This window comes from Aedes albopictus, chromosome 2 (assembly GCF_035046485.1).
Source record: "Aedes albopictus strain Foshan chromosome 2, AalbF5, whole genome shotgun sequence".
Classification (NCBI taxonomy): Eukaryota; Metazoa; Arthropoda; class Insecta; order Diptera; family Culicidae; genus Aedes; species Aedes albopictus.
Genome location: NC_085137.1, coordinates 124453641 through 124480849, shown reverse-complemented (window position 1 = coordinate 124480849; position 27209 = coordinate 124453641). Strand labels below are relative to the sequence as shown.

At 43.3% G+C, this 27209-nt stretch overlaps 1 protein-coding gene across 3 annotated transcripts in view; it reads left to right on the top strand.

Annotated features, from left to right (window-relative positions):
• Positions 1 to 11105: 11105 nt before the first annotated feature.
• Positions 11106 to 27209, top strand: part of LOC109417567 (histidine decarboxylase) — a 49542-nt gene continuing 33438 nt past the window's right edge. For all 3 annotated transcript variants that reach the window (XM_062850319.1, XM_029853216.2, XM_062850320.1), the window contains exon 1: positions 11106 to 11586. In XM_062850319.1, coding sequence (XP_062706303.1) covers positions 11559 to 11586 — 28 coding nt within the window. In that variant the 5' untranslated portion in view covers positions 11106 to 11558. The remainder of the gene's footprint in view (positions 11587 to 27209) is intronic.

Below are 27209 nucleotides of genomic sequence, written 5' to 3'. Positions count from 1 at the left end.
GCTCCAGAAACTCCGTTAGAATTAACTCCAAGAATTCCTCCAGGAATCACTCCAGTAATTCCTCAAGGTAGGATGTCATCCAGGAATTTCTGTAGAAATTCTTGGAAAAAATTTTGAACGGATTCTTGATTGAAATCTTGAAAGAATTCTTGGGGGAGTTCCCGTAGCAGTTTCTGGAATAATTTCTGGAGGACTTTCAGGGAAAATTGTGGTGTGATTTTTGGGGAAGATCCTGTTGGAATTCCTGCTTCAAGAATCCCTCTATGAATTTCTCCAAAAATCCCTCGAACAGTTCTTCCTGGGATTTTTGAAGAAATTTATTCAGGAATTACTTTACGAACTCCTCCAGGAATTCATTCACAAATTCCTCCAGTAGTTCCTTCAAAAATTCCTCCAAAAATTTCTCCATGAATTCCACCAGGAAATCCTCCAAAAATAACTTGTGAGATAGCTCCAGGGATTCCTCCTTGAATTCCTCCAGTGACTCTTTCAAAAGCTCCTTCAAGGCTTACTACAGGTATTTTTCAAGGGATTCCTAATGAAATTTCTCCAAGGAAATCCCCCAGGAATTCTTCCAAGACTCCCTCCAGGTATTTCTTCAAAAATTCCTCCAGGGATTATTTTAAGAGTTCCTCCAAGCATTACACCAGGGATTCTTCCAGGGAGTAATTCCTGAAAGAAACTCCGAAGGAACTCCTGGGAGGAATTCTTAGATAAATTTCCGGATGACATCCTACCTAGAGGAATACTGTAGTGATTCCTGGAGGAATTCTTAGAGTAAGTTCTAACGGAGTTTCTGGAGCTATTCCTGAAAAAAAAATATGAAGCGCTTCCCAGAGGAATCCCTGGAGTAGCTCTTTAAAGAATTCCTGTTCCTGAGATAATTCTGGGAGGAGTTCCTGGAAGATTAACCGAAGGAATTCGTGGAGGAAATTCTAGAGACATTTCTTGAGGAAATCCTGGAGTAATTCCTAGAGTAGGCTCTGGAATAGTTTTTGAAGAAAGCCTTGAAGTAATTCATGGAGAAATTCTTAGAGTGTTTCTGAGAGGAATTTCTGGAGGCCTTCCTGAAAAAATTCTTGAGGAATTTCTAAAATAAAACCTTCAGAAATTTCGGGAAGAATTTCAGGACGAATTCAGGAGGAAGAGGAATTCCTGAAATAATTCATGAAGATTGGAGCCACTTCTGAAGCTGCTCTTTAAAGAATTTCTGAATAAATTCTTCAAGCATTTCCTTGAGGTATTTCTAAAAGGAATTCTGGGAGGAATTTTGGAAAAATTCCGGAAGGTTTTTTTTTATGAATTCCAGGAGAAATTCAAAGAGAAATTATGGGAATTCTTGGATTGTTTCCAGGAGGAATTCGTGCAGGAATCCCTGGAGTAGATCCTAGAAGAATTCCTGGAGTCGTTCTTAGAGGAATCCCGTAAGTATTTCCTTGTAGAATTCCTGGAGGATTTTTTTGAGGATATTCTGAAGTAGTTTCTGGAAAAATTCCCGTAGGAATCCCTGAAGTCATTCCTGGAGAAATTCCTGGAGGATTTTCTAGAGTTATTCCTGAAGCAAGTCGTGGAGTAATTAATGGAATATTTCCTGGAATACTTTATGGTAGAATTCCTGAAAGAATTCTTGGAGGAATTTTTGGAGGAATTTCTGGAGAAGTTCGTGGATGAATTCCTGGAGTAATTCCTGGTGGAATTCCTGGAGGAATTCGTGGAGTATTTTCTGGAGAAATTCCTGGAGGAATGCCTGGATGAATTTCTGGTGGATATTCTGTAGGAATTCCTGGAGGAATACCTAGAAGATTTATTAAAGGAATCACTGGCGAAATTCTTAGAGGAACTCCTGGAGTATTTTCTGGAGGAGTGCCTGGAGGATTTTCTGGTGGATATTCTGTAGGAATTGCTGGAGGAATTCCTAGACGATTAATTGAAGGAATCACTGGCGAAATTCTTGGAGGAATTCCTGGAGTATTTTCTGGAGGAATTCCTGGATGAATTTCTGGTGGATATCCTGTAGGAATTCCTGGAGGAATCCCTAGAAGATTTATTGAACGAATCACTGGCGAAAATCTTAGAGGAGTTGCTGGGGGAATTCCTGGACGAATTTCTGGACGATTTCCTGGAGGAAATTCAGGAAGGAATTCTAGAGGAATCTCTAAAGAATTTTCTGGAGCATTTACTGGAGAAATTTATGAAGGAATCACTGGAGGAATTCCTGGGAAAAAAATTTGGAGGACATCTTGCAGTAGTTCCTGGATAAACACCTGTAGGAATCCTGTAGGAATATCTGGAGTAATTCACGGAGAAATTCTTGGAGTTATGCCTGCAGTATTTCCAAGAAGACTGCCTGGAAAAATACCTGATGGAATCTCTGGAGGTATTCCTTTCGGAATTTCCGGAGAAATTCCTGAAGGAATTCGTGGAGTAGTACCTGAAGTAATTTCTGGAGGAATTCCTGGAATAATTTATGGAGAAATTCATAAAGTAATTCTTGAAGAAATGCATGGACTACTTTCTGGAGAATTTTTTTAAGAAATCCCTGTAGAAATTCCTAGAGGAATTCTGTGAGGAATTACTGAAGGAATTCCTGGAGGAATTTCTTGATGATTTCCTGGGAGAAATTCTGGAAGGAATTCTAGAGGAATCCTTGGAGGAATCTCTAGAGAATCTCCTGCAGCAATTACAGGAGGAATTTATGGTGGAATCCCAGGAGGAATTCCTGAATGATCCCTTGAAGGAATTCCTGGAGGCATCTCTGGATGATTCACGGGAGCATTCCTTGAAGGAATTCCTGAAGGAATTCCTGAAGGAATCCCATGAGGATTTTCTGGAGGAATTCCTGGAGGAATCCCTGCTAGATTTCTTGGTAGAATTTTGGGATAAATTCCTGTAGGAACTCATGGAGGAATAACTAGAAGTCAATGCTCCAGAAAATTCTTTAAAGATTCCTCCAGAATTGCTTCCTGAATTTCCTCCATGAAATCGTCTAGAAATTCCTCCAGGAATTCCCCCCGCAACTCCTCTTAGAATTTCGCCAGTGATTCGTTCAATAAATCTTCTAGGGATTCCTCCAGGAATTCCTACAGAATATCCATCAGAAATTCATCCAGGAATTCCTCCAGAAAACATTCCAGGAAATCCTCCAAGAATTTCGCCAGTGATTCCTTCAATAAATTGTCTAGGAATTCCTACAGAATATCCACCAGAAAATCCTCCAGGCACTCCTTCAGAAAACACTCCAGGAGTTCCTCTAAGAATTTCGCCAGTGATTTCTTTAATAAATCTTCTAGGAATTCCTCCAGGAATTCCTACAGAATATCCATCAGAAATTCATCCAGGCATTCCTCTAGGAATTTCTCCAGAAAATACTCCACGAATTCCTCTAGGAATTCTACCAGGAATTACTCCAGGAATTCATCCACGAACTTCTCCAGAAATTCCTCCAAAAATTCCTCCAAGAATTCCTTCAGGATTGTTTCCGGGAGGATTTCTTGACGGCTTTCCTGGAGTAGTTCCTGGAGTAATTCTTAGAGGAATCCCGTAAGTATTTCCTTGTAGAATTCCTGAAGATTTTTTTTGAGGACAGCCTGATGTAGTTCCTGGAAGAATTCCCGTAGGAATCTCCGAAGTCATTTCTGAAGCAATTCGTGGAGGAATTCCTAGAGTTATTCCTGAAGCAATTCTTGGAGTAATTAATGGAGTATTTCCTTGAAGACTTTATGGAAGAATTCCTGAAGGAATTCTTGGAGGAATTTTTGGAGGAATTCCTCGAGTTATTCCTGAAGCAATTCTTGGAGTAATTCATGGAGTATATCCAGGAAGACTTTATGGAAAAATTCCTGAAAGAATTCTTGGAGAAATTTTCGGAGGAATTCCGTGAGGAATTTCTGGAAAAGTTCGTGGATGAATTCCTGGAGTAATTCCTGGTGAAATTCCTGGAAGAATTCCTGGAGTATTTTCTGTAGGAATTCCTGGAGGAATGCCTGGAGGAATTTCTGTAGGAATTCCTGGGGAAATCCCTAGAAGATTTATTGAAGGAATCACTGGCGAAATTTCTGGACGAAAGAAATCACTGGCGAAATTCTTAGAGGAATTTCTGGAGTGTTTTCTGGAGGAATGTCTGGAGAAATTTCTGGAGGATATTCTGTACGAACTCCTGGAGGAATCCATAGAAGATTTATTAAAGGAACCACTGGCGAAATTTCTGGACGATTTCCTGGAGGAAATACAGGAAGGAATTCTGAAGGAATCTCTAAAGAATTTTCTGGAGCATTTACTGGAGAAATTTATGAAGGAATCACTGGAGGAATTCCTGGAAAAAAAAATGGAGGACATCTTGCATTAGTTCCTGGATAAACATCTGTAAGAATCCTGTAGGAATACCTGGAGTAACTCACGGAGAAATTCTTGGAGTTATGCCTGGAGTATTTCCAAAAAGACTTCCTGGAAAAATACCTGATGGAATTTCTGGAGGTATGCCTTGAGCAATTTCTGTTGGAATTCTTGGAGGAACTCCTGGAGTAGTACCTGAAGTAATTTCTGGAGGAATTCCTGGAATAATTTATGGAGAAATTCATGAAGTAATTCCTGGAGAAATGCCTGGAGTACTTTCTGGAGAAATTTTTGAAGAAATCCCTGTAGAAATTCCTAGAGGAATTCTGTGAGGAATTACTGAAGGAATTTCCGGAGGAATTACTGACGGAATTTCTAGAGGAATTTCTTGATGATTTCCAGGGAGAAATTCTGGAAGGAATTCTAGAGGAATCCTTGGAGGAACCTCTAGAGAATCTCCTGCAGCAATTACAGGAGGAATTTATGGTGCGATTCCTGGAGGAATCCCTGCAGGATTTCCTGGTAGAATTTCGGGATAAATTCATGCAGGAACTCATGGAGGAATAACTGGAAGAATTTTTAGAGGACACCGTGGAAAAAAATCTAGAGGAATCGTCAGAGGAATTCCTAGATGAATCCTTGCAGGAATTCTTAGAGAAAGTCTTGGAGCAATTTATTGAAAAATTGTCTTGTGAAATCCCTGGAAGAATTCCTGATGAAATCCCTTCTACAATTCCTGAAGAGAAATTCCTGTAGGAATTTCGAGATGAATTTCTGGAGTTATTCCTGGAAGAACTACTGGAAGAATTTTTAGCTGGCATCGTGGAGGATTTTTTGGAGGAATCCCTTGAGGAAGTCCTGGTGGTATTAATGCAGGAATTTCTGGAGAAATCCCTTGAGTCCTTCAGTAATTTTCGGGAAAAATCCTGAAGAGAAACATGCATTATTGCTGGAGAACTCCTGCATTAATTACCAGAGTTATAATGGAGAAATTCCCAGTAAAATCCTAGGGTGATTCTACGACAAATGCTGGAGGAATTCTTGAGCTAATTCTTAAGAAATTCCCTTGGTATTTTTTGGGGGTGGCCTGGAGGAATGCCTGGGGAGCTCCTGGACTCACTCTCAGGAACATCAGGAGGGCTTCTCGTTGAACTGAAAATAAATAAACTGTGGGAAGCTACTCCTGGAAGAATTTCTGGAGAAAAATTCTAAACCAGTTCTTGAAAGTATCCCAGAAGAAATTTTAGTAGAACTAAAGGACAAAAACCCAGACGGAGTAGCTGGAGAAATACCAGGAAGGACTCCTAGAAGAATCTCATTAGAGGTTTTCCAGAAAGAACTACGGGAGAGTCCCAGAAAGCATTCCAAGGGAAATCATAAAAAAGCTGGAGGAATCCCAGATTCCTGTATAAATTACAAAAGAAAGTTCTGGATGAATGTACATCAAACACACTGGAGAAAGTGCGCAAAAAAAAACAAAAATAAATGACAACCGCTTCATACTGTGCGTGCGTTCGCGCAACATAAATTGTTGGTGCACAGGCGCTATAGCCCGGTGAGCATTGTGTGCAGTGAGAACGAAGCGACAAAAGCCCTATCGCGTCTCGGCCGCGGCCCCGGCCCGGACCCAGTCTCGGCCCGTAGGTTTGAATATCCCTTAAAACGGTGCCACCCAGCGTTATGATCTCGCTAAATTCCACCAGTGAGTGGGTTTGGGTGTATGGCAACTAGGCGAATTGAATCTTCACCCAAAGAAAAGGATGCCTTGAGATTGATTCATAAACATTGCGCGCAATTTTCCGTTCACTGTTGGCTTTGTCAAACGATGACCGCCACCGCGACGCCGGACTTCGTTGCCATGCGCACGACGACCAACAGCAAGCAAACGTGTAGGGTTGCCAGACAGTATTGCAATAAAAACATTGATTTATTTCACCAGATTTTGAATTCAAGATTGTGACAAAACTATGAAAGATACAATGTTGCACTAAAGGACAGTTTGGTAGCGTATCAAAAAATGAATGTTTTGTAGAAGAACATTTCTCACATTTATCACGTTTTTCACGAATAAACTATCAAAAAAGGTGAAAAAGGGGTACATTTTTAGGCACTTTTTACATAAAAGTCAAAATTTCTGCACTTAAATGACTTTTTATCAATTACCTGTCCAAAGAGCATTAAAAGACAAAGCTTTAAGCTTTCTATCCATGCGCTTAGATTGATTATACGGTTCATAGTTTCTGAGTTAGAGATGTTTAAAGATGGGGTACTTTAAAAACACTAATTTTTGAATAACTCACTTAGCAGTGATTTCCGGACCTACCTGTAGAACAATTTTTTGCTGCAAATATGGTCTACTTTCACCTCCTTTCGGGTGTAACACGAATTACCAGTCACCCTGTATAAGAGGAGTATGAAAAAGAAACATTTTGAGTCAAGTGAAACTTGGCATTTAATTAAGGTGTTTTAATTATGTATGTGATGCACTAGGTTCTATGTATAATATCCATTGCTGTACCGTGAGGATATCAGAAATATTGTGACTTTAGGTAGACGACAATGCTTTCAATAAGAAACTCGGTTACTTGGGATGTTTGATCTCAGCAAAAACATTGTAACCTTGGGGATAGTGAGTGAATTCAATATACATATAATGGATCTAAGAAGATTCGGATACCGAGAGAAATACTTAGGGCTATCTCAAAAATAAAACGGGATTAAAAAAAGCTGTCGATTTATGGAGCAAGATGCTAGTAAAAAGCAAAGAGTTAGTGGAAAAGGCTGACGATTTGAGCAAAAAGCTCATATTAGAGCAGGAAGTTTAAGATTCTGGGAAGAAGCAGATGAATCCTATACAAGTCGTGGAAAACCTCAAAAAAAAAAAATAAAAAAAAACTGGGTATTCTGGAAAGCAACCGAAGGCTCTAGAAACATGCAGGGGGTTCTGAGGAGGAAGTGATGATTTCAAGGGAACTAGAAAAAATAATTCAAAGATAGAAGCTTTGGATTCTAGCTAGGATTGGATAAGACTGAAGGGAACAAGGGTTTCTTAGGGACAGCTGTTTGTGTTTGAATAAACTGGCGATTAATTGTGATATGATATCACTGATATCGAGAGACACAATAGCAAGCTTTGTAGGCGATGTGGGCGCAAGGCAGGTCAAACCATCCCAAGTGCTTGATTTGTTGCGGGAAATACGCGAACAACATGTACAGCGGTCCTAGTCTTCAAAAGAACTTTGTTGATAAGTCACAGTACAAACCTGAACTACTGTGACGCAAACCAGCAACTGCTGATTCAGACAGTCGCTGAGTGGGAGATGGATATCGCCGGATACCCACCGATATCGGCAACTGGATCGGCGATATGAACAACGGGTGAATACCCCGTCCAGGAGTACGTGCTGGAACAGTTCACTCAGATACTGGACTCTTAGACTGCTGAGCTGATAAGGCAAAGGCCGGGTGACAGGTGATTCCAATGCCTGGATCGTGTAAAAGGGATGCTGTTTCACGAACCAGCTTGGTCAGACTCTGCTAAAGGCTCTGATCATACTAGGTTTCGCACTGGCTAATGTCGGTACTGAAATGCCTTTAGCCGGAAAGGAGACGATTATTGACTATAAAGATTCATCCATGTCAATGAGTACTTGTAGGCCGCGCCTTTGCAGATTTTGTCGTGCACGATGATATTTTTGTTCGAGTGCAGCGGCTTCAGAGTCCGTGAACTTGGCATTGCCCATCATCGCCTTCAAAATCTCTTAGTGCTTAGACTCGTTTGTCTGGATGACGAGGGTGTCTTCCTTCTTGCCCTTGGCATTTGCTGTTATACTTCTTCTTGCCTTAGCGTCCCTAAGCTCATGTTCCTCATTCTTCTTTCTTTTTTCTTCTACCTGTCCACAAGCTCCAGAAAGCGTTCTCCCCCTTACCCGCCCTAATCTGTGGTCGCTGAGGACCTACACATAGTCGCAAGCCCCTGCTCCCTTCGATCTGGGACGAGCCGGTCGATCAAGGCCCACTCTTCCAAGCTTGCAAGTTTTACTGCTCTTCACTCTTCGGGTTAAATACCGGCCTTACGAACGCCGCCTGGTAGCACCTCTCCTTTCGGCTGCGCAGCCACCTCCATTTTCTGCACTCTACTCATCCCTATTTTTTATGGCCTTAATCAACCATGATTCATCCATGACCTCTCCCACCATGCTAGTCAGGAAGAAAATGGGGTTCCCTATACTGACACTTCGCACACAGCTACCTCATACTGTTCCTATATTGCTTAAAGAATTACCTAGCTTATCCGCTTCTTGCGAAGAGGTCAAACCCCAGACATCCAGGAGTCGCATAAAGATACACGCAGTACACCGTAAAAAGTACTATTTTAACCAGATCGCATATATGTATGGCGGAGGAATAATTTTCATCGCATATGATGCTATTTTTGTATTTATTGCGATGTATCTGAAAAAGTCGCATAAGAATACAAATCAACATTTATATTTTTTTCAAATCGTATCAAATGAATCCGCCTCATAGCATACTGCGATGATTACATATACAATTTCTCTTGGTACTTGTCATATTACGCCAGTTTAACTCGCATTGGTGTACGAATGAAATCGCATGAATGAAAAAATAAACTCGTTAAAGGATGCATAACAACTCGCATAAGCTATAAACGTTTAGGTTGACATAATGCGATTTGATGTGTGAAAACATCACTGGACTGTCCATGCAGTGCCAAATAACTACAAAACAGTGAATAGTCATCGTTATGGTTATGAACTCATGAGTTTTGTTATGTGGCTCTGATAATCAACAATAGATGACGCTAGCCAGTAAGGGGATGTGGAAACAGTGCGGGAAATCACACTTAGTCGGTTTTATCTCCTGATAGTCTGGCGAATACGCACGTAAAGTGGGGCTCGATAATTCAAAGCTCATTAGTTTGACACTGAGATGACAATATTTTTTTTCGAATATTATAAGGTCGCATAAGGTGTTATGTTACGTCGCAATAAGGCACACCGTACTTCACATAAGATGTAGCTTCAAGTCTTATGGCGTTATTGTTGTCCCATCAATGCACGTATATTGGCTCCACTTTTGCACGCATAAGGCACTTTTGCTGCATCGATGCAATGTAACTTAACTGCATAAAAGTACGTATAACACGGTCATAAACTTCATTATACGTGCCAACTGGTTGTCTGGGGCTCGCCACTACCGCTACTAACTGATTTTTGGTTATTGTTATTCTCAGTTTGCAATCCCACGAGTGGCAGTGGAAAAACGTCCACCACGCCATGCATTGACGAGTGAGGGACAAGCTACTGTGACGGGTGCATTGCATAGGTACCCCACAGGCGTCGTTAACGATGGAGCACCTTCTTCACCACTTCGTTCATTTATTCCTTAATTCCAAGATATCCATTATATTAAAAGTGTTTGACCTTCTCTTCTACTCTTCCAGCTACTGTTAAGTTGGAGGGGTAGTCCGTGTTGATGTTGGTCTTGGAGGGGTAGGTCTTACTGACATTGATAGTTAGACCTGCCGCAAAGAAACGTTCGGCTAGGTCATTGAGCCTACTCTGCTTGACAAAGCACCATTGGTCTAGTAGGGCTACATCATTAGTTAAACGGAAGTCATTCAGATGCTCTATAGTAATGGGCTGTTAATGTAGCCTACAATTCGATGCACGGCCAAATGCCCCCACAAATATCTCGTTGATTAAGATAAGAAACAGTAGCGGTGATAGTACATACTATTTGCCTCACAACCCTTGCGACAAACTGGTTGGTCGAATAAAGCTTGACTCTCTTGTGTGGTGGTTAGAACACTTGACTATCATGCCGAGGACCTGGGATCGAATCCCACTCCCGACATACTCACAAAATGTGAGTTCTTCCTTCGGAAAGGAAGTGCAACATCCCGAGATGAGCCTAGCCTAGGGTTAAAAATCTCGTTAATGCAGACAAAAAATAATAATACATAGATTAATACACTACGTGCCCCTCCACTTTTCCCAAAAAACTTGCAGAAACTCCAACCCCTTTTCCATGCACTGGCCTGTTCCTGAAATCATTGTTATTTGCTTTTTGTGATAGATTGTCTTACAACACTGACAGATGAGACATTTGGTTTATTTGAGATAGGTTGCTTGTAAAAAATAATGCAAATAATTACAACAAAAACAACTAAAATCCGTCCCATTCAATGTCAAATAACTTTTTTCTGCCATGATGAATATTTTTGGCCCCATAGCAACTTTTTCTTGTCTCAATTTGACCTTTCGAAAGAGCTATGGGTCATTGGTGTACATTCCGGGCCCAGAGTCCATACATTTTTGCCCAGTCTCCTTTTCTTGACTTTCTTGTGCATAGAGTATCTTCGTGCTACCATATGATAAACGAATGAAAAATGTATAATAGGCAAAGAAAGATTTATATTATGTATTACTTTTTATGGTAATACATTTGAACACGGCAAACACTGTAGAGCATCATGTGTATGTAAACACAGTTAACAGTAACGTTGCCGACTACACGTGGTATACCGCCAGTCGAAAGGAAAGTTTGGTGAATCCTTACAACTGCATTTTTTTTTCCGAAGAAGTCCAATATCGAGCTACGAATCGCCCTATGGAGACACAAGACACTTGTTAGCTTTACTCTGGTTTAGCTCATGTTCATACTATAACGTATTCATTGAAAGAACCGTAAATTGAACTTAAAGGTAACTGTGCAATACAGAGCAGCTACTGTCCATAGTGTTAAGACAGATACACAATAGGTCAGTTAACCCTTAATACCCAACAAAACCTGATACTTACCAGCACTTTCCGACACGATCCAGAACACAGTCGGTTTTCGCGAATTGTTCGACCAACAGGTTCTACCCTCCGTTCCGTGCAGCCCGGTTGGCAGGTATCAGACAGTTAAAGCTAATTAGTATTTCCGGAAAAGTGATTTTTTCATAAACCTTTTTCCGGACGCAAGATCCATAACGTCGACGTTGAACGCTGTTCAGGTGTGCTTCCGCTGCTGTGAGTGATAATTGTGTGCCCAATCCTGTTGCATGAAGGAAAACGGGAAAAAATCTCGTCATTTTAATCACGCGGAAAGCGGACCAGCAAACTGATTAACTGCTATCTATCAGTCTTTCGCAGTCCCAGGATAGCGACGCGGCTGAGTACATTAGGAATCACAACACCACAACCGACACCGCAGCAATGGATTTCGACGAGTATCGCAAGCGAGGTAAGTTCTTGAAAATGGTATTAATTAGTCGTTGGTGGACTAGGAATTACAACAGCCATATTTGGCATTTTATGACGTCATACTGGTAAAAGCCCTTCGCAACAGACAATTCATAACGGGAGCGAGTGAAAATTCGGCAAACAAAATGTAAAAGAAGCTTATTAGTCACGCTCGGTGTCGGGTGTACAAGAAAGTGTCGCATTTCTTAGGAGTATGTATACATATTCATATTACATAGTTTTCGAATATGAAGCTTGTCGTGACCGAAAAGTACATTTGCGTTGTTACCGCCCGCGTGAGCAAAGTAATACTTCGGCTTCGGTGCATTTTATCACACTTGATTTTGATTACCGAGATCAACAGCAAAACCTAGCTCGTTTAGCAAAAATGCATTGTTTACCTTTTCCATATGATTTTGACAGCTGTTTTACTAAATCTCCAGTAAAACCATTACCAAAACCACCGAGATCGTACTGCTGTTCTAATCTCGTCAAAAAAAGTACACTGAAATCTTCATTTAGGTAGGATCCATTTAGGTAAAATCTATTTAGGCCCCTCCATTTAGGTAACGTTATCTAAATGGAATTTGTGTTCAGAGCAGTTGGAGTACTAGAGATTAAAAATTAGGCTGGTTTACGGAAAAAAAGCAGAATTAAGAGTTGAGGGACGTAGATGGAGTGTTTAAGGGTTAGAAGTTTAAGATTATCCGAGAACTCCCTGGTGTTTAGGCCATCTGATCTATAAGCGTAATCAGTGATCTATTGGAGCATTATGAATGAAATTTATGCTTGCACAGCCTCAAATGGTGAGTTCATTGTCAGTCTGAGGATCTCCAAGAACTTCCTTGCGTAAAGGTCATCGGATCTACCAATGATTCTTTAAGGTTCTTCAAGAACTCCCATGAGTCATCGAATCTACGAGGGCTACTAGTTGTATCTAAGAGCATAAAGAATGATGTTTACACTCACACAGCCCCAGGCATCTATGTTCTATCAAGTGGTGGGTTCTATGATTGTATAGCATTTCCGAGAATTCCCTAGAATTAAGGCCATCTGATCTACAAGCGTAATCAGTGATCTATTGTAGTATTATGAATGAAATTTATGCTTGCATAGCCTCATGCAACTATGTGTTGTCAAGTGTTGAGTTCATTGTCAGTTTGAGGATCTCCAAGAACTTCCTTGAGTATAGGTCAACGGATCTACTAACGTATTTGGTTGTCTCTAAGAGATTTACGCCTAAGGTGTATACTCACACAACCTCAGGTAACTATGATTTATCAAGTTTTGAGTTTGAAGAATCCTTAAGGGTCTCCAAGAACATGGTCTCCAGTTAGCCTAGTGGTTAAGGCTATGGATCGCCAATCCGGAGACGGCGGTCTGGAAAATTTTCTCGACTCCCCGGGCATACAGTATTATTGTACTTGCCACACAATGTACAAATTCATGCAATGGCAGGCAAAAAAAAAGCCCTTCAAATAATAACTGTGGAAATGCTCAAAGAACACTAAGTTGAAGCAAGGCAGACCAAGTCCCAGTGGGGACGTAGAGTCATAAAGAAGAAGAAGAAGAAGTACTTTCTTGAGTATAGGTCATCGAATCTCCTTAAAACTTACCTGAGAGCCTCTGAAGCCCCTAAAATCCCTGTGAAACCTCCTGAAATACCCTGAAACGCCCTGAAATGCATTGAAATGCCTTGAAACACTTTGAAACGCCTTTGAAACTCTCATCAAACCTCCGTGAAATTCACATGCAAGCCTCTTAAGCCCTCTTAAAGCCCCCTAAATTTTCTGAAACGCATTAAAACGCCCTGAAATGTTTTGAAACGCTCTGCAACGCCTCTAAAACCCCTTTGAAATCTGCGTGAAAGTCACCTGAGAGCTTCTGAAGCCCCCTAAAAGTAATGTGAAACCTCTTGAAACGTCTTGAAATGCTTTGAAACGCCTTAAAACGCTTTGAAACGCTCTAGAACCCATATGAAACCTACGAGAAACTTGCCTCCCAACTAACAATGGCAAGTCACAAACAAGCAAGCTTGCTGAATTGTTGCTTAATAATGGTAATGATAGCTGAACTAAAATTATGCTCTACACATTACTGTTGAAATGATTTTTCAATTAAGAAAATAGTCAATGTTCGACTTTCCTCATCGGTATCAACAATGATAAATTAAAACACTTTTCAAAAGTTTAACACGAAATTTATTCGACAAGCATTGATTCCTTAACAAAAGAGTTTAACAAAACATTTGTCAGCATCTTATTAAGCTGATGTATCGATAAGCATATGCTCCTGAACAATGTGCTTTTCACTTGTCAAATAAACGCCTTCAGCCCGTCATAGTTTGACTCGGAACTTTGTTCGGATTATGGGATAAACCATGGCTAAAACTGTTTAGACAACCAAATTATTGAAAAACCAAAATTTTAAACGAATCACATCGAATAAAACAGAATAGAATTATGTAGTTTAACATTGAGTGCCAAGAGACGTAATCAACGTACAAATGAGGCATTTATTCATTTAGTCTGTAACAAGATATCATGAACCTTGATTATTATATTGTTTATCTTTCACAGCAGTTCGATTGTACGAGACGCTTTTTTTTTTTTTTTTTTCCTTCTAAACCATAGGGGGATAATCTGCTCAACAGACACCCTAACAGAAGGTTAGGGTAGTGTAGGTCTGACAGGCCGTCTTCTACAACAAAAGTAAAATCCAGGACTACTCTCTCCTCGTACCCACTAAACCATTCCTATGGTCGCCAAACCCTACGTCTCTCCGGAACCACCAAGAAGGTATTGCTTCAGAGAGGGGCTAGTGCACATCGCACCCACAAGGTTAGCTGCGTAGCCTGCAGCAACGAACATCGATGACTCGCTTTGGAGAGTCCATCACGGTAGCATGCTGGCGCTTAGCCAGTTTCCCGAGTGGTCCTCGCCACTCCCTTTGTCCTCGGAAGGCGGGCAGAGTCAACCCCGCCCGCGCCCTACTGCTGAGCGGACATCAAGAACTGATGCCCACATGCAACCCGATCTGACCTGCCCGCAAAGGAAGGGTATCACTACCCTTCAGGCCCTATCAGATGCATCCGTAGGTTGCTGACGGCAGGGTCTCCACCTGCCCCGACCCTTGCCGGGGACCCCTTTCCAACCGCGGGCTTGGATCCAACCCAGTAGACCGACGCCACGACAGCACCGCTACCGGGACTTCCTCTCCGCGGCCACTTAATCGTTGTAAGGGTCGATCTCGACCGCAGGGCACCGGTATGACCTACGAAGCCGACTCCGAACCCCTGGACCACCTCTTGTACTGCATCTGGACTAGCCATTCTCCGAGTCCACGCGCCACCTCCTCTGTAGCTCCCAGACGATGTGGGTAATAGCCGTTGAAACGGCGTTCCAGCCAAACTCATCCCTACACATCCTCTGGACCAAGTTGTCCGGAGTTGTGTCCTCCCCGCATGTGGCAAGCATGCGGTCACGCATTGTGCGAAAACGCGGGCACACGAACAAAACGTGTTCCGCCGTTTCCTCTGAACCATTGCACACTGGGCATTCGGGAGAATCCGCATGCCCGAAACGGTGTAGATACTGTCGGAAGCAACCATGACCTGTAAGGACCTGTGTCAGGTGGAATGTGACTTCCCCATGGCGCCTATTAATCCAACTATCTACCCTCGGTATCAACCTATAGGTCCACCTTCCTTTGGTGGAACTGTCCCACGCGCGCTGCCATTTGACCATAGAGGCCATCCTGACAGTCCTGCGTATGCCTCTTGTGCCGCGCATTTCGAAGCACTCCATGTCCTCACTGATAAGAATGCTGATAGGCACCATACCAGTAATGACGCAGAGAGCGTCGTGTGACACGGTACGGTACGCGCTCGCAACCCTCAGGCACATAAGCCTGTAAGTACTTTCCAGCTTCCGTCGGTAGCATTTAGTACTTAGCGCGGTGCCCCACGACGGGCCGCCATACCTAAGTATGGATGTAGCAACACTAGCCAGAAGCTTGCGCTTACTGGCGTACACCGCAGAGCTATTGGACATCATCCGGGACAGTGCCGCAATAGCTGTGGAGGCTCTTTTACAGGCATAATCGACGTGGCTACCGAAGGTAAGCTTATCGTCGATCATCACGCCCAAGTGTTTGACGGAGCGCTTTGACAGGATAGTACAGTCTCCTACACTGATCTCCGTCTGCTGCTCCGACTTCAGGTTGTTAACAACCGTCACCTCTGTCTTGTGGTGAGCCAGCTCCAGTTTCCTGGACCGCATCCACGCCTCCACAACCTTAATCGAGTGGTTGGTAGTCAACTTTACCTCCTCGATCGTTTCACCGTAGACTTCGAGCGTAATGTCGTCGGCAAATCCGACAATCACCACTCCCACTGGATACTCTAACCTCAACACCTCGTCGTACATGACATTCCATAACACCGGACCCAGGATGGAACCTTGCGGGACTCCTGAGGTTATGTGAAAGCACTTCCGACCCACCTCCGTGTCGTAGACTAGTACACGATTCTGAAAGTAACTTCCGAGAATCTTGTACAGGTACTCCGGTATCCCCAGACGCAAGAGCGCATCGGCAATAGCAGACCAGCTGGCGCTATTAAACGCATTCCTTACATCCAGAGTCACTACCGCGCAAAAGCGAATTCCCCTCCTCTTAGGCTCGAGTGCTTTCTCGGCGGTTTTTGTAACCGACAAGATAGCGTCTACGGTGGACCTCCCCTTCCGGAAGCCGTACTGGTTACTCGAAAGACCATTTTCGCCCTCGGTGAACCGCAACATTCTATTGAGGATGATCTTTTCGAGCACCTTCCCCGCCGTGTCAATCAAGCATATTGGTCTATATGCCGACGGGTCTCCGGGTGGTTTCCCCGCCTTTGGCAATAGTACCAGGCTCTGCCTCTTCCAATCTTCTGGGAAAACTCCCTCGTCCAGGCATTTCTGCATAGCAGACCTGAACATCTCGGGAGCCTCTGCAATAGCTACTTTTAAGGCCAAGTTCGGAACTCCGTCCGGACCTGGGGCCTTACCTACGCTAAGGGACTTAGCTATCCCCGCAAGTTCCACATCGGTGACCCTCTCCTCATCGCCAGCCCCAGTCCCCGGCTGTCCTACGAAAGGAGGCCAAGGACTAGGATCATGACGCGGAAAAAGTCCTCCAATGATCCCCTCCAACATCTCTGGAGATTGCTCTGTAGGAGCCATCACACCTCTCGTCTTGGCCATAACGATCCTGTAGGCGTCACCCCACGGGTTCGTATTGGCACTCTGACAGAGACCCTCAAAGCAGGCCTTTTTGCTTGCTCTTATCTCGGTCTTAAGCGCGGCTTTTGCAGCGGCGAACACCACCCGCCGTTCGTTTCGCTCTTCCTCTGATCGTGCTCGCTGCATCCGCCGCCTAGCCCGTAGGCAGGCGCGGCGCAGGTCCGCAATCGCGTCGGTCCACCAGTAAGCCGGTGGCCTCCCATTTCTAGGGTGGACTCGCCTAGGCATGGTCGCATCACACGCACGTGAGAGCACCGCTACCAGCTCGTCGCCGTCTAAACCGATTAAGTTTCGCTCACGGCGGAGCGCCTCCCTAAATACCCCTTCGTCGAAGTATGATGTCTTCCACCTGCGAGGGCTTGGCCTTGGCCTAGCCGCCTCTTCTTCTATCCGCTGTCTGCTGTTATTGTAGTCGATACTGTAGCGAACCGCCAGGTGGTCGCTGTGAGTGTAGCCATCATCTACTCTCCAGTTCGAACTACTTGTTAGGCCAGGACTACAAAAGGTCACGTCAATAATTGACTCCGCTCCGTTTCGACTAAAGGTACTCTTGGTACCGACATTAGCCAAGTCGACATCTAAGATGGCCAGTGTTTCTAGCAGGATCTGACCCCGCTGGTTCGTGAAACGGCTTCCCCATTCCACGGCCCAGGCATTAAAGTCGCCCGCTATTACCACCGGCCTTCGCCCTGTGAGCACGGTCGTTAAGCGGTCCAGCATTTGCGTGAACTGCTCGATCGGCCACCGCGGAGGCGCATAACAGCTACAGAAGAAGACCCCGTTTACTTTGGCGACCACGAAGCCCTCATAGGTAGTAGACACCAACTCCTGAACGGGGTATTTACCCGTCGTCCATATCGCCGCCATTTTTCTGGTCCCATCCGCGACCCAGTTGCCGTTGCCGGCGGGTACTCGGTATGGGTCCGATATGATGGCGATATCCGTCTCCCACTCAGAAACTGCCTGACAAAGCAGTTGCTGAGCCGCATCACAGTGGTTCAGGTTCAGCTGCGTTACCTGCACTGTGATTTGTTGCTCACTGCGGCTTTCTTAAAGGCCGGGCACCCTGGACCACCCATCGCATGTCTGTTTTTCGAGGTTTTCCCGGTACAGATCATGCAGATGGGCGGACTCGTGCAGCTTTGGGCCTTATGACCTTCAGCGCCGCATCGCCTACACAGTTTGCGCCTGTCGGGGCCTTTGCAGTCCCACGACTTGTGTCCTGGTTCCAGACACCTGAAGCAAACCTCAGGTGGCTCGTGGAATGTCAGGTGACATACACACCAGCCCACCTTAATACTCCCTACTTTAACGGACTTTTTAACGTCCGCCACAGGTAGCTGAACCAGAGCTATCTGTGTCCCTGCTGGCCCCTTCCGCAGCCTGACGGCTGTGGCGGCCACCTGAACATCGCACTGTTGCCGCAGTGCCGTGACGAGCTCTTCCGCTTCGGTGATCTCGTCTAGGTCTTTGACCTTCAGAGTCGCCTCATGCGTAAGAGCCCTCACCTCCACTCCATCACCAAGGACCTCTTCTGCCAGCCTCTTGTAGGCGGCGCCCTTGTGATCCTTCTCGCGCTTAAGCTCCAGGATCATTTCGCCCGTACGAGTACGTCTGATACTGCGTACGTCGGCTCCAAGACCCTCGAGCTTGGCGTCGCACCTCATCGCCTTCAAGACGTCCGAGTATTTCGACTGTTCGGTCTTGATGACGATAGCGTCACCTTTTTCGCGCCTGGCACCTGCCTTCCTACGCCTTGGCTTGGCGACCTGCACTTCTGCCTGCGGATTCCCCTTCTTCTTCCTCTTCCGCTCTACCTTTGTCCAAGGAGGGTCCTCTCCTTGGATCGCCCTGCTCTGTGGCTGCTGAGGGCCCACCATTGGTCGCAACCCCTTGTTCCCATCATTCCGGGACGGGCCGGCCTTTTCAGGCCCACCCTTCCCAGCTTTCCGGGAACCCTGGCTGGGGTCCGACTTTCCAGCGTTACCACCGGCTTTCGGGGTTATTATACGCCTGGCCTTGCGGGCGCCGCCAGACAGCTCCTCACCTGACGGCTGCCTCGCCCGCTTCTGCGAATGCTTGTCGCTTTTGTCGCGAGCATTCGCTTCCACGAGACGCTTGGATCGATGCATTTGACATTTCAGTGCTGTCGTGTTTACTGAATTTTGTTCCCACACTCACCTAGATAATCAAATAGCATTCAGAAATCGACACATTTCAAGTATCCCTAAATATCCTTATGCACTATTTATTGAACATAATATCAAGATTTCATGACAAAAGCATAAATAAAAACCCAAATTAATCCACCTAGAGGTGATAGTGCCTTTCTCGTCGTATATGTTCTCACGATCTTTCCGTCGACGTAAGTCAAAGTGTTCCTGAATCCTGATATTTTTTAAGAAAAGCAAGCATTTTATCAAAGCCATCATTGAATTGACTTAAAACTTATTGATGGCACATACTCCGACGTTGTGTTCAGCGTATAAGCAGAGCTGAATAATATCAGATTTCTCAGTTGACTGTTTGAGTACCTTCACTAACATTGGGAGCTGATCAATATCAAGACGATACTAACAAGCTAAGGGGCTGTCCATAAACCACGTGGTCATTTTTTTGGGACTTCCGCGTGGTCATTAGTCCATACAAATTGTTTTTTTCTTCCATACAAAATGGTCATTGGCCGAACCCCCCCCCCCCCCATGACCACGTGGTTTATGGACAGCCCCTAAGATATAAATTTTACACATTCACAGATCACTTTGCGGTCTTCGATAAAGTTTTTTCTGCACATTCTAAGTATATTTTATTGACCTTAAAAACAAGAACGTAGTGAGTATAGTGAGACGTCTGTTTGCATGTGGGTTTAATATGTCAATATTTTGTTCTCTTACACATATTTATCGCTTGCATTGATTTTATTTACTTTCGTAGTTCCGGCGAAGCATCAAACGCTGGTTGTGCAACTCTACCAGTAGTCTCTAATGTGGTATGAGCCTATTTTCTAGTTAACCGTTCCTCAGGTTATTAAAAAAAGCCATGATGTGATGTGTCGCATGGTACATTTGGTTACTTTCCGGAACAGGTTCCGGAGCACCACCGGGTCTCCCAAATATAGTCTGAGGCAATATCATTGCTAACGTACATCGGGTTACCTAAAAAAAACACGATTTGATTTATCTTATGCATGGGTACAAATCACTTTTACATTTGACCACTTCCAGTGGGACACCCAGAACTAGTTTCGGGACACTACCGGTTGTCTAAAATATGGTCTGAGGCTATGTTCTTACGAATCGATCATCGTGTTATCAAAAAAGGGTCTCCAGTTGGCCTAGTGGTTAAGGCTATGAATCGCCAATCCGGAAACGGCGGGTTTGATTCCCGTTCCGGTCGGGAACATTTTCTCGACTTCCTGAGCATAGTGTATCATTGAACTTGCCTCACAATATACAAATTCATGCAATGGCGGGCAAAGAAAACCCTTCAATTATTAACTGTGGAAGTGCTCCAAAGAACACCAAGTAGAAGAGAGGCAGGCCAAGTTCCAATGCGAACGTCGAGCTATAAAGAAGAAGAAGAAGTTATCAAAAAAGCTGCTTTTTGATGTACTGTCAAACCCCGCGTATTCATCACTCTTTAATAAGACACTTTTTAACTTGTACCCCGCTCATTCGAATTTTGTTGAATTAAAAAAATGATCAAATGTCACAGTGTAATACACTGTAAATACGAATGATACGATATTGTGATGTTACTTACACCCGCAGCGGCTCCTCGTGCAGCTGCTACTTCCGAAAGTTCTAATTTGGTGCATTCCGACACCTGATCCGTTTGGTGATCAACCGCAGTGAACCTCGGAAGCCAACAATCGTAAAATGTACATGCTATCAATTCGTACCACCACAATATCTGTAAGATTTGTGTTCAAAAACAAATCATACAATCTAAACAAAACTAAAATAGAGTTAGTTTATCGAATTGAAAGTTTACACAGGTTATTTGACAGCAATCATTGTCGAATTAGCGTGGTTTTATGGTACGACACGCATGGATTTGATTCAATTTGACATTTACAACTTTCGGTTCACATTTTACCACTTACCGATTGTCCCTGATGTGGTCTTAGCCTAGTTTCATGCAAATTATCAATCAGTTCTCCTAAAAAGTCGCAAATTGATGTAATGCATGTATGGGTTTGGTGCATTCGTGCATTTCGCCAGTTCCGGCTAGGCACTCGAATCTGGTTCCGGAACACTACTGACCTGAGACTATTTTCTTGCTGACCGTTCTTCGCGTTATCGAAAAAACCTTATTTAGTGTGCTGCTAGTATGCGTTTGGTTTTTTTCTACATTTGACCACTTCTGTCGGGGCACCTGGAACCGGTTTCGGCACACTATTGGTTTTCCAAAGTATGGCCTATGATTTTTTTTTTTGCTAACCGTTCATCAGCTTACCTAAAAAGTCATTAAATGTGTCGAATTTATGGGTTTGGTTCTCCTTTACATTGAACCACTTCCGATGGGGCAACCGTAATCGGTTGCGGAACACTACCGGTTGTCCCCAATATGGCCAGACACTTTTTTTTGTCAAATCAAGATGCCTTAAAATCCGCGATTTGATGTGTCGCTTGCATGGGTTTGGTTCCCTTTTATATTTGGCCATTTCCGGCGGGACACCCGGAACCGGTTCTGGATCACAACCGATTCAGATATGTTCTGAAAATATTTTCCTGCTTACTGTTCATCAGGATATCAAAAAAGCCACGATTTGATATGTGCCTTGCATGGGTTTAATAAACTTTTATACTTTGTCACCTCCGGCGGAACATCTGGGACCGGTTCCGATATGGTCTGAGAATGCTTTCCTGCTTACTGTTCATCAGGTTATCGAAAAAGCTGTGGTTTGATATGTCACATGTATGGTTTTATTTCAATTTTATATTTGGCCACTTCCGACGGAACACCCGGAACCGGTTCCGGGACACAACCGGTTCACATATGGTCTGAGAATATTATCCTGCTTACTGTTCATCAGGATATCAAAAAAGCCACTATTTGATATGTCGCATGCATGGGTTTGGTTAACTTTAATACTTGGCCACTTCCGGCGGGACATTTGCAACCGGTTCCGGAACACTACCGGTTCCGATATGGTCTGAGAATGTTTTCCTGCTTGCTGTTCACCACGTTATCTAAAAAGCCGCGGTTTGATATGTCGCATGCATGGGTTTAGTTCACTTTTATGTTTGGTCACTTCCGGCGGGACACCCGGAACCGATTCCGAGACACTACCGGTTCAGATATGGTCTGAGACTATTTTTCTGCTTACCATTCATCAAGTTATCGAAAATGCCGTAGTTTGATGTGCCGCATGGATGGGTTTGTAGCGTTTTCATATCTGGCCCCTTCCTGGGGTACCGGTCCGGAACACCTAAATGGCCATAACTCCGGAACGGCTTGTCCGATCTGAACCATTTTCAATAGGAAACAATGGGACCAGATTCCACGTCGAATGAACCGTCGGTCAATAAAATCGGTTGAGGTTTACTGCCAAAAAGTGATGTGAGTTTTTTTGTACACACACATACACACACACACACATACACACACACACATACACACACACACACAGACATCACCTCAATTCGTCGAGCTGAGTCGATTGGTATATAAGACTTGACCCCTCCGGAGGCTCTATCAAATTTTCGTTTTTGGAGTGAACATATAGCCTTTCGGTACACCTTGGTGTACGAGAAAGGCAAAAAAATGCTTAATAGATCTTCGACTGAGCATGAGTAGATTACCTGAACAGTGCTGTGAATGCACCATGTCCAAGACCATACCGCACCACATATTGTCATACATTTTTAAAGATAGATATTTAATAATAAAAATAAAAACATATTCATTTCGCAATTAGTTCGTCTGAAAACAATATCTTCAATACGGACCAACACTTTTTGGCCGCATTCGATACAAGTTTTCTCACCGTGTGAGACCGTATTGAGTCATGGGAAGATTATGTTTTGCTTTGGGTGCTGCATCTCACCATCTCTAGGATGGCGCAGATACGAAGGCATGCGGCTGGCAATCGACAGGTCTCGAGTTCTAATCCGGATTTAGGTAATTTTATATGTAATTCTTATTTCATAATAGGTCAACATGAGAGCAAATAATTACTCTCGTGAGTGTTCAACATTTTTGCATTTTAGTTATTTTCAGTCATTTTTGCCAAAGCTTAATAACAACTTTCTTGTACATTTGTAAAACGCTTTGAACAACAAAAAATAAGTTGGTGCACAACATGATGCTTTATAACTTCTCCAAATTTGTGTGAACAAAACCCGAACATAGGTTGTACGTGAAAATAATTCAAATGTTATTCAACATTATGCTGAATTAATTCGTCATAATGGTGCCTGTTTAATGAGTGATTGTTAGTTGGGCTGCGCCTCTGAAGCCCCCTTAAACCCTCCTGAGACCTCAAAACGCAATGAAACGCCTTGAAATTCATTGAAACGACTCTTAAGCCCCTATAAAACATCCGTGAAATTCACCTGAGAGCCTCTGAAGCCCCCTTAAGGCCCTTTAAACCTTCTGAAACGCCCTGAAACTCATTGGAACGCCCTGAATCGCCTTGAAACGCTTTGAAATGCCTCTAAACCTCTTTAACACCCCCGTAAAATTCACCTGCGAGCCTCTGAAGCCCCCTGCGAAACCTCCTAAAACACCCTGAAACGCATTGAAACGCCTCTGAAATGCATTAAAACGCCATGAAATGCCTTGAAACCCTTTGAAACGCTTTGAAACGCCTCTAAAACCCCTATTGAACCTCCGTCAAATTCACCTGCGACCCTCTGAAGGCACCCTTAAACCTCCTGATACCTCCTGGAAGGCCACGAGAGTTTCTGAAGCCACACAAAACCTCTCTGAAACCTCCTGAAACGCCTTGAAGCACCTCAGAAACACAAATGAAATCCATGTGAAACGCACCTGAAAGCCTTTGAAGTCCCCTAAAATACCTCTGAATCCTCCTGAAACGCCCTGAAACGCTTTGGAAAGCCTCTGAAACTCCCGTGAAGTTCACCTAAGAGCATATGAAGCCACCCTCTGTAACCTCCTGAAACGCCCTGAAACGCCATGAAAGAAATGCCTCTGACCTGGAGGTTCGGGTGTACCGACCTGGCGATTGAGAAAAAGTGTGTACGTATAGATCACACCAAAATAACACTCGAAAACGAGAATGGATTGAGCTTATATTTTGAATCGTTTTCTTCTCCTTTCATTTTTAACCAAAAGGCTAGAAACAGTTTTAAGGCATTTTTAAAATAAATACTGAGCGTTAATTTCGGAATCCAAAAAGTTTAGAAAAAAGTTTTACATTTTTGCCTTTTTCGTACACCTAAGTACTCACTCAAAAAACGAATTTTGGTTAAAGAGCTCGGAGGAACAAGTCACATATACCAATCAACTCAGTTCGACGAATAGAGATGATGTCTGTATGTGTGTATGTATGTATGTCTGTGCACAAAAAAAGTTCACACATTTTTAAGGCACTTCCCATTTGCCGATTTTTCGGATTATAGCTCGAATCTAACCGGAATTTTACTGCTTTGTTTGCTATTAAAAATGATCTGGATCGGTCAAGACGATCCGGAGTTATAGCCATTTCAGTGATCCGGATCAGCACCGGTAAAACTGGCCGTACATAAAACTGAACTAAGCCCCACCATGTGACACCTTTAGTATGGTTAACGGATTTTGTGTGGAAATCAACACTGGAGACCAGAAATTCCACGATGTCGGTCCAAAATTCAAGATGGCAGCCTAATCTTCAAGATGGCGACATGAAATTAAAGATGGCGGCTATTTAAGTTTTTTGGGCTCTAAAACCATGCGATATGGGGTATATTTGGTATGGGGAAGATGTCTGGAGTCCAAAAATGGTGACCAAAATATACAAAAGGGTGGTCTTAAATCCAAGGTGGTGGCTCAAAATTCAAGATGGTGGCTATTTAATGATGTTTAGGCTCTAAAACCATGCAATATGGGGTATATTTGAAATGGGGAAGATGTCCGTCTCAAAATTCAAGAAGGCGGCTTTTTAATAGAGTTTAAGGCTCTAAAACAATTCAATATTGGTATATCTGGTATGGGGAAGAAGTATGGAGTTCAAAAATGCCGACCAGAATTTCCAAGATGGCGGACTTAAATCCCAAATGGAGGCTCAAAATTTAGGATTGCAACTTTTTTAAGAGGTTAAGGCTCAAACATTCAAAGCCAGTTAAACGATATGATTTCTGGTGCCATGAAATGGATTTTTGTTAAACGTATGAAAGTGCAATATTCATCAACACGCCACTTGAGTTTTGTTGAAATGGGTTTTCGAAGGCACGAGAAAGGCGCCATCAGGTGGATTAATTTGGGTTTTTAAGTGAATACAGCAAAAGCTTTATTAACCCTTCCGTTACCAACCACCCTAACAAGAGTGGTTGAAAAAACATTTTTTTTTTGCTATACCTTTTTTGTTTTCCTATATTTTTCAACCAAATTTTGACACAAGAAGCGCATATCTTCTTCCTAATTCAGGGATTTGCTAGAGGTTTTTGGAATGGCCACCTGGTTCTGGAGCTCAAAATAGGTCATATTGGAATTGGCCATACTGGAAAAAAGTGAATTTTCGATATGAGAACAGTTTAGTTTTCGGACCTAAGTGAACTAGAGTGATAAAAAAATGTCCTTCTAGGAGTTCCTCCGGCGATCCTTCAAAGATTTTTTCAGTGATTTTGTCTCGGTATTCCTCCAGTATTTTCTCATGGGATTCTCCCAGGTGCTCCCTTTGGCAATTCTTCCAGCAATTTTTCCAAGATCCGAACTGCAGGAATTTAAGTAGAGATTCCTCTAGAATTTTCTTCATGCATTCTTGCTGGGATTATTCCGGTCATTAATTCTAACTGTGATACTTTCGGGAATACTTCTAGGGATGTCTCCTGGCATACTTACTTGCTGCAATACAGTTCAGGATTAGGATCCCCCACTCTGGGATAGAACCCTGGACACCATTCATCTGTGTGTATGTGTTTTTTTTTTTTGTGAAAGATTTCACAAATTTGTTCCTGGACTCTTCCATGAGTTTCTTGTAGGATTTCCAGGGAGTTATTGATGAGATTCTTCCGGGGGTTTATTTAGCATTCCTTCAGAAGTTTCCTCTGGTTATTTCAGGACCTTCTTTTGAGATTCCGAAGGAACTCCTGAGATACATTCAAGAGCTCTTGCCAGGATCCAGGAAGTACACCCGGATTTCTTCCAGAGATTCTTTCCTGGTTTGCTTGGGGGATACTTTCTGAGATTGTTGCGTTTGTGGGAGGTGCTGGCGAAAAGATTTCAGGAATTCCTGAGTTTTTGAAAAATTCCTTTCGAAATTTGCTCTAGAACAGGGTGTCTACTCATAACTTAAAATGAAATTCCCTGAGTTTTCCAGGTTTTTCCAGATGAAATTTCAAAAATTTATAATTTAAAAAATAACCCAAAATTTCTAAAAATTATAGAGGGTGATTTGTGGTATCATCGGCAGGTTTGTTCTCTTCGACATGAAGGATTCATGTCGGCCAAATTGCCTGAAACTTGATCATATTCAGCTTGGTTGGGAAGGATTTGATGCCAACTCTGAGTTCAACAGCTGAAACCTAGGTTTCAAAAAAAAAAAAACATGACAAAGAGAACAAAACTGCCGAAAATACGTAAGTTCCTCTGCTCTTCAAAAATTCTTTCAAGATTTCTGAGCGTAATTCCTGGAATTTCTTCCGAAGTTTCTTCCTGGCTTTCCGCAGGATTCTTTCACGAGATATCTGTTTGAGTACGTCCCGATATTTCTTGCAAAGATTTTCCGATATACTTCCAGAGATTCACGCTGGATTCCATCCAAAATTATTCAGTTTCTTCAAGAATGTATTGGTTGAGCCTCGTAGCCATGCGGTTAGAGTCCGGATGGATGAGGGTTCGATTCCCGCTCCGATCGATGAAATTTTTCACGAGAATAGCTTTTATCTGTAGCCACTCCGTGTTAAGTTTCGTTCAATTGGCACAGCCGACGGCTGAACTCAGTGTCCGTGTCTTTTTAAGTGGTTTTCTGGGATGGCTATCCAATAGTTTATGTGGGGATTTTTACCGATAGTTTTCCGATATTTCTCTTGTTTTCCCCGCGGAACTTCGTTCGTAGCTGCTTTCAGGATTCCATGATGTTTTCAGAATTCCTCCTTCGATGTCCTTAAGGACAAACGTCATGAAATCCCGCTTCAACAGTGCATCAGAACTTCAAACACACAAATCTCAAGAAGGA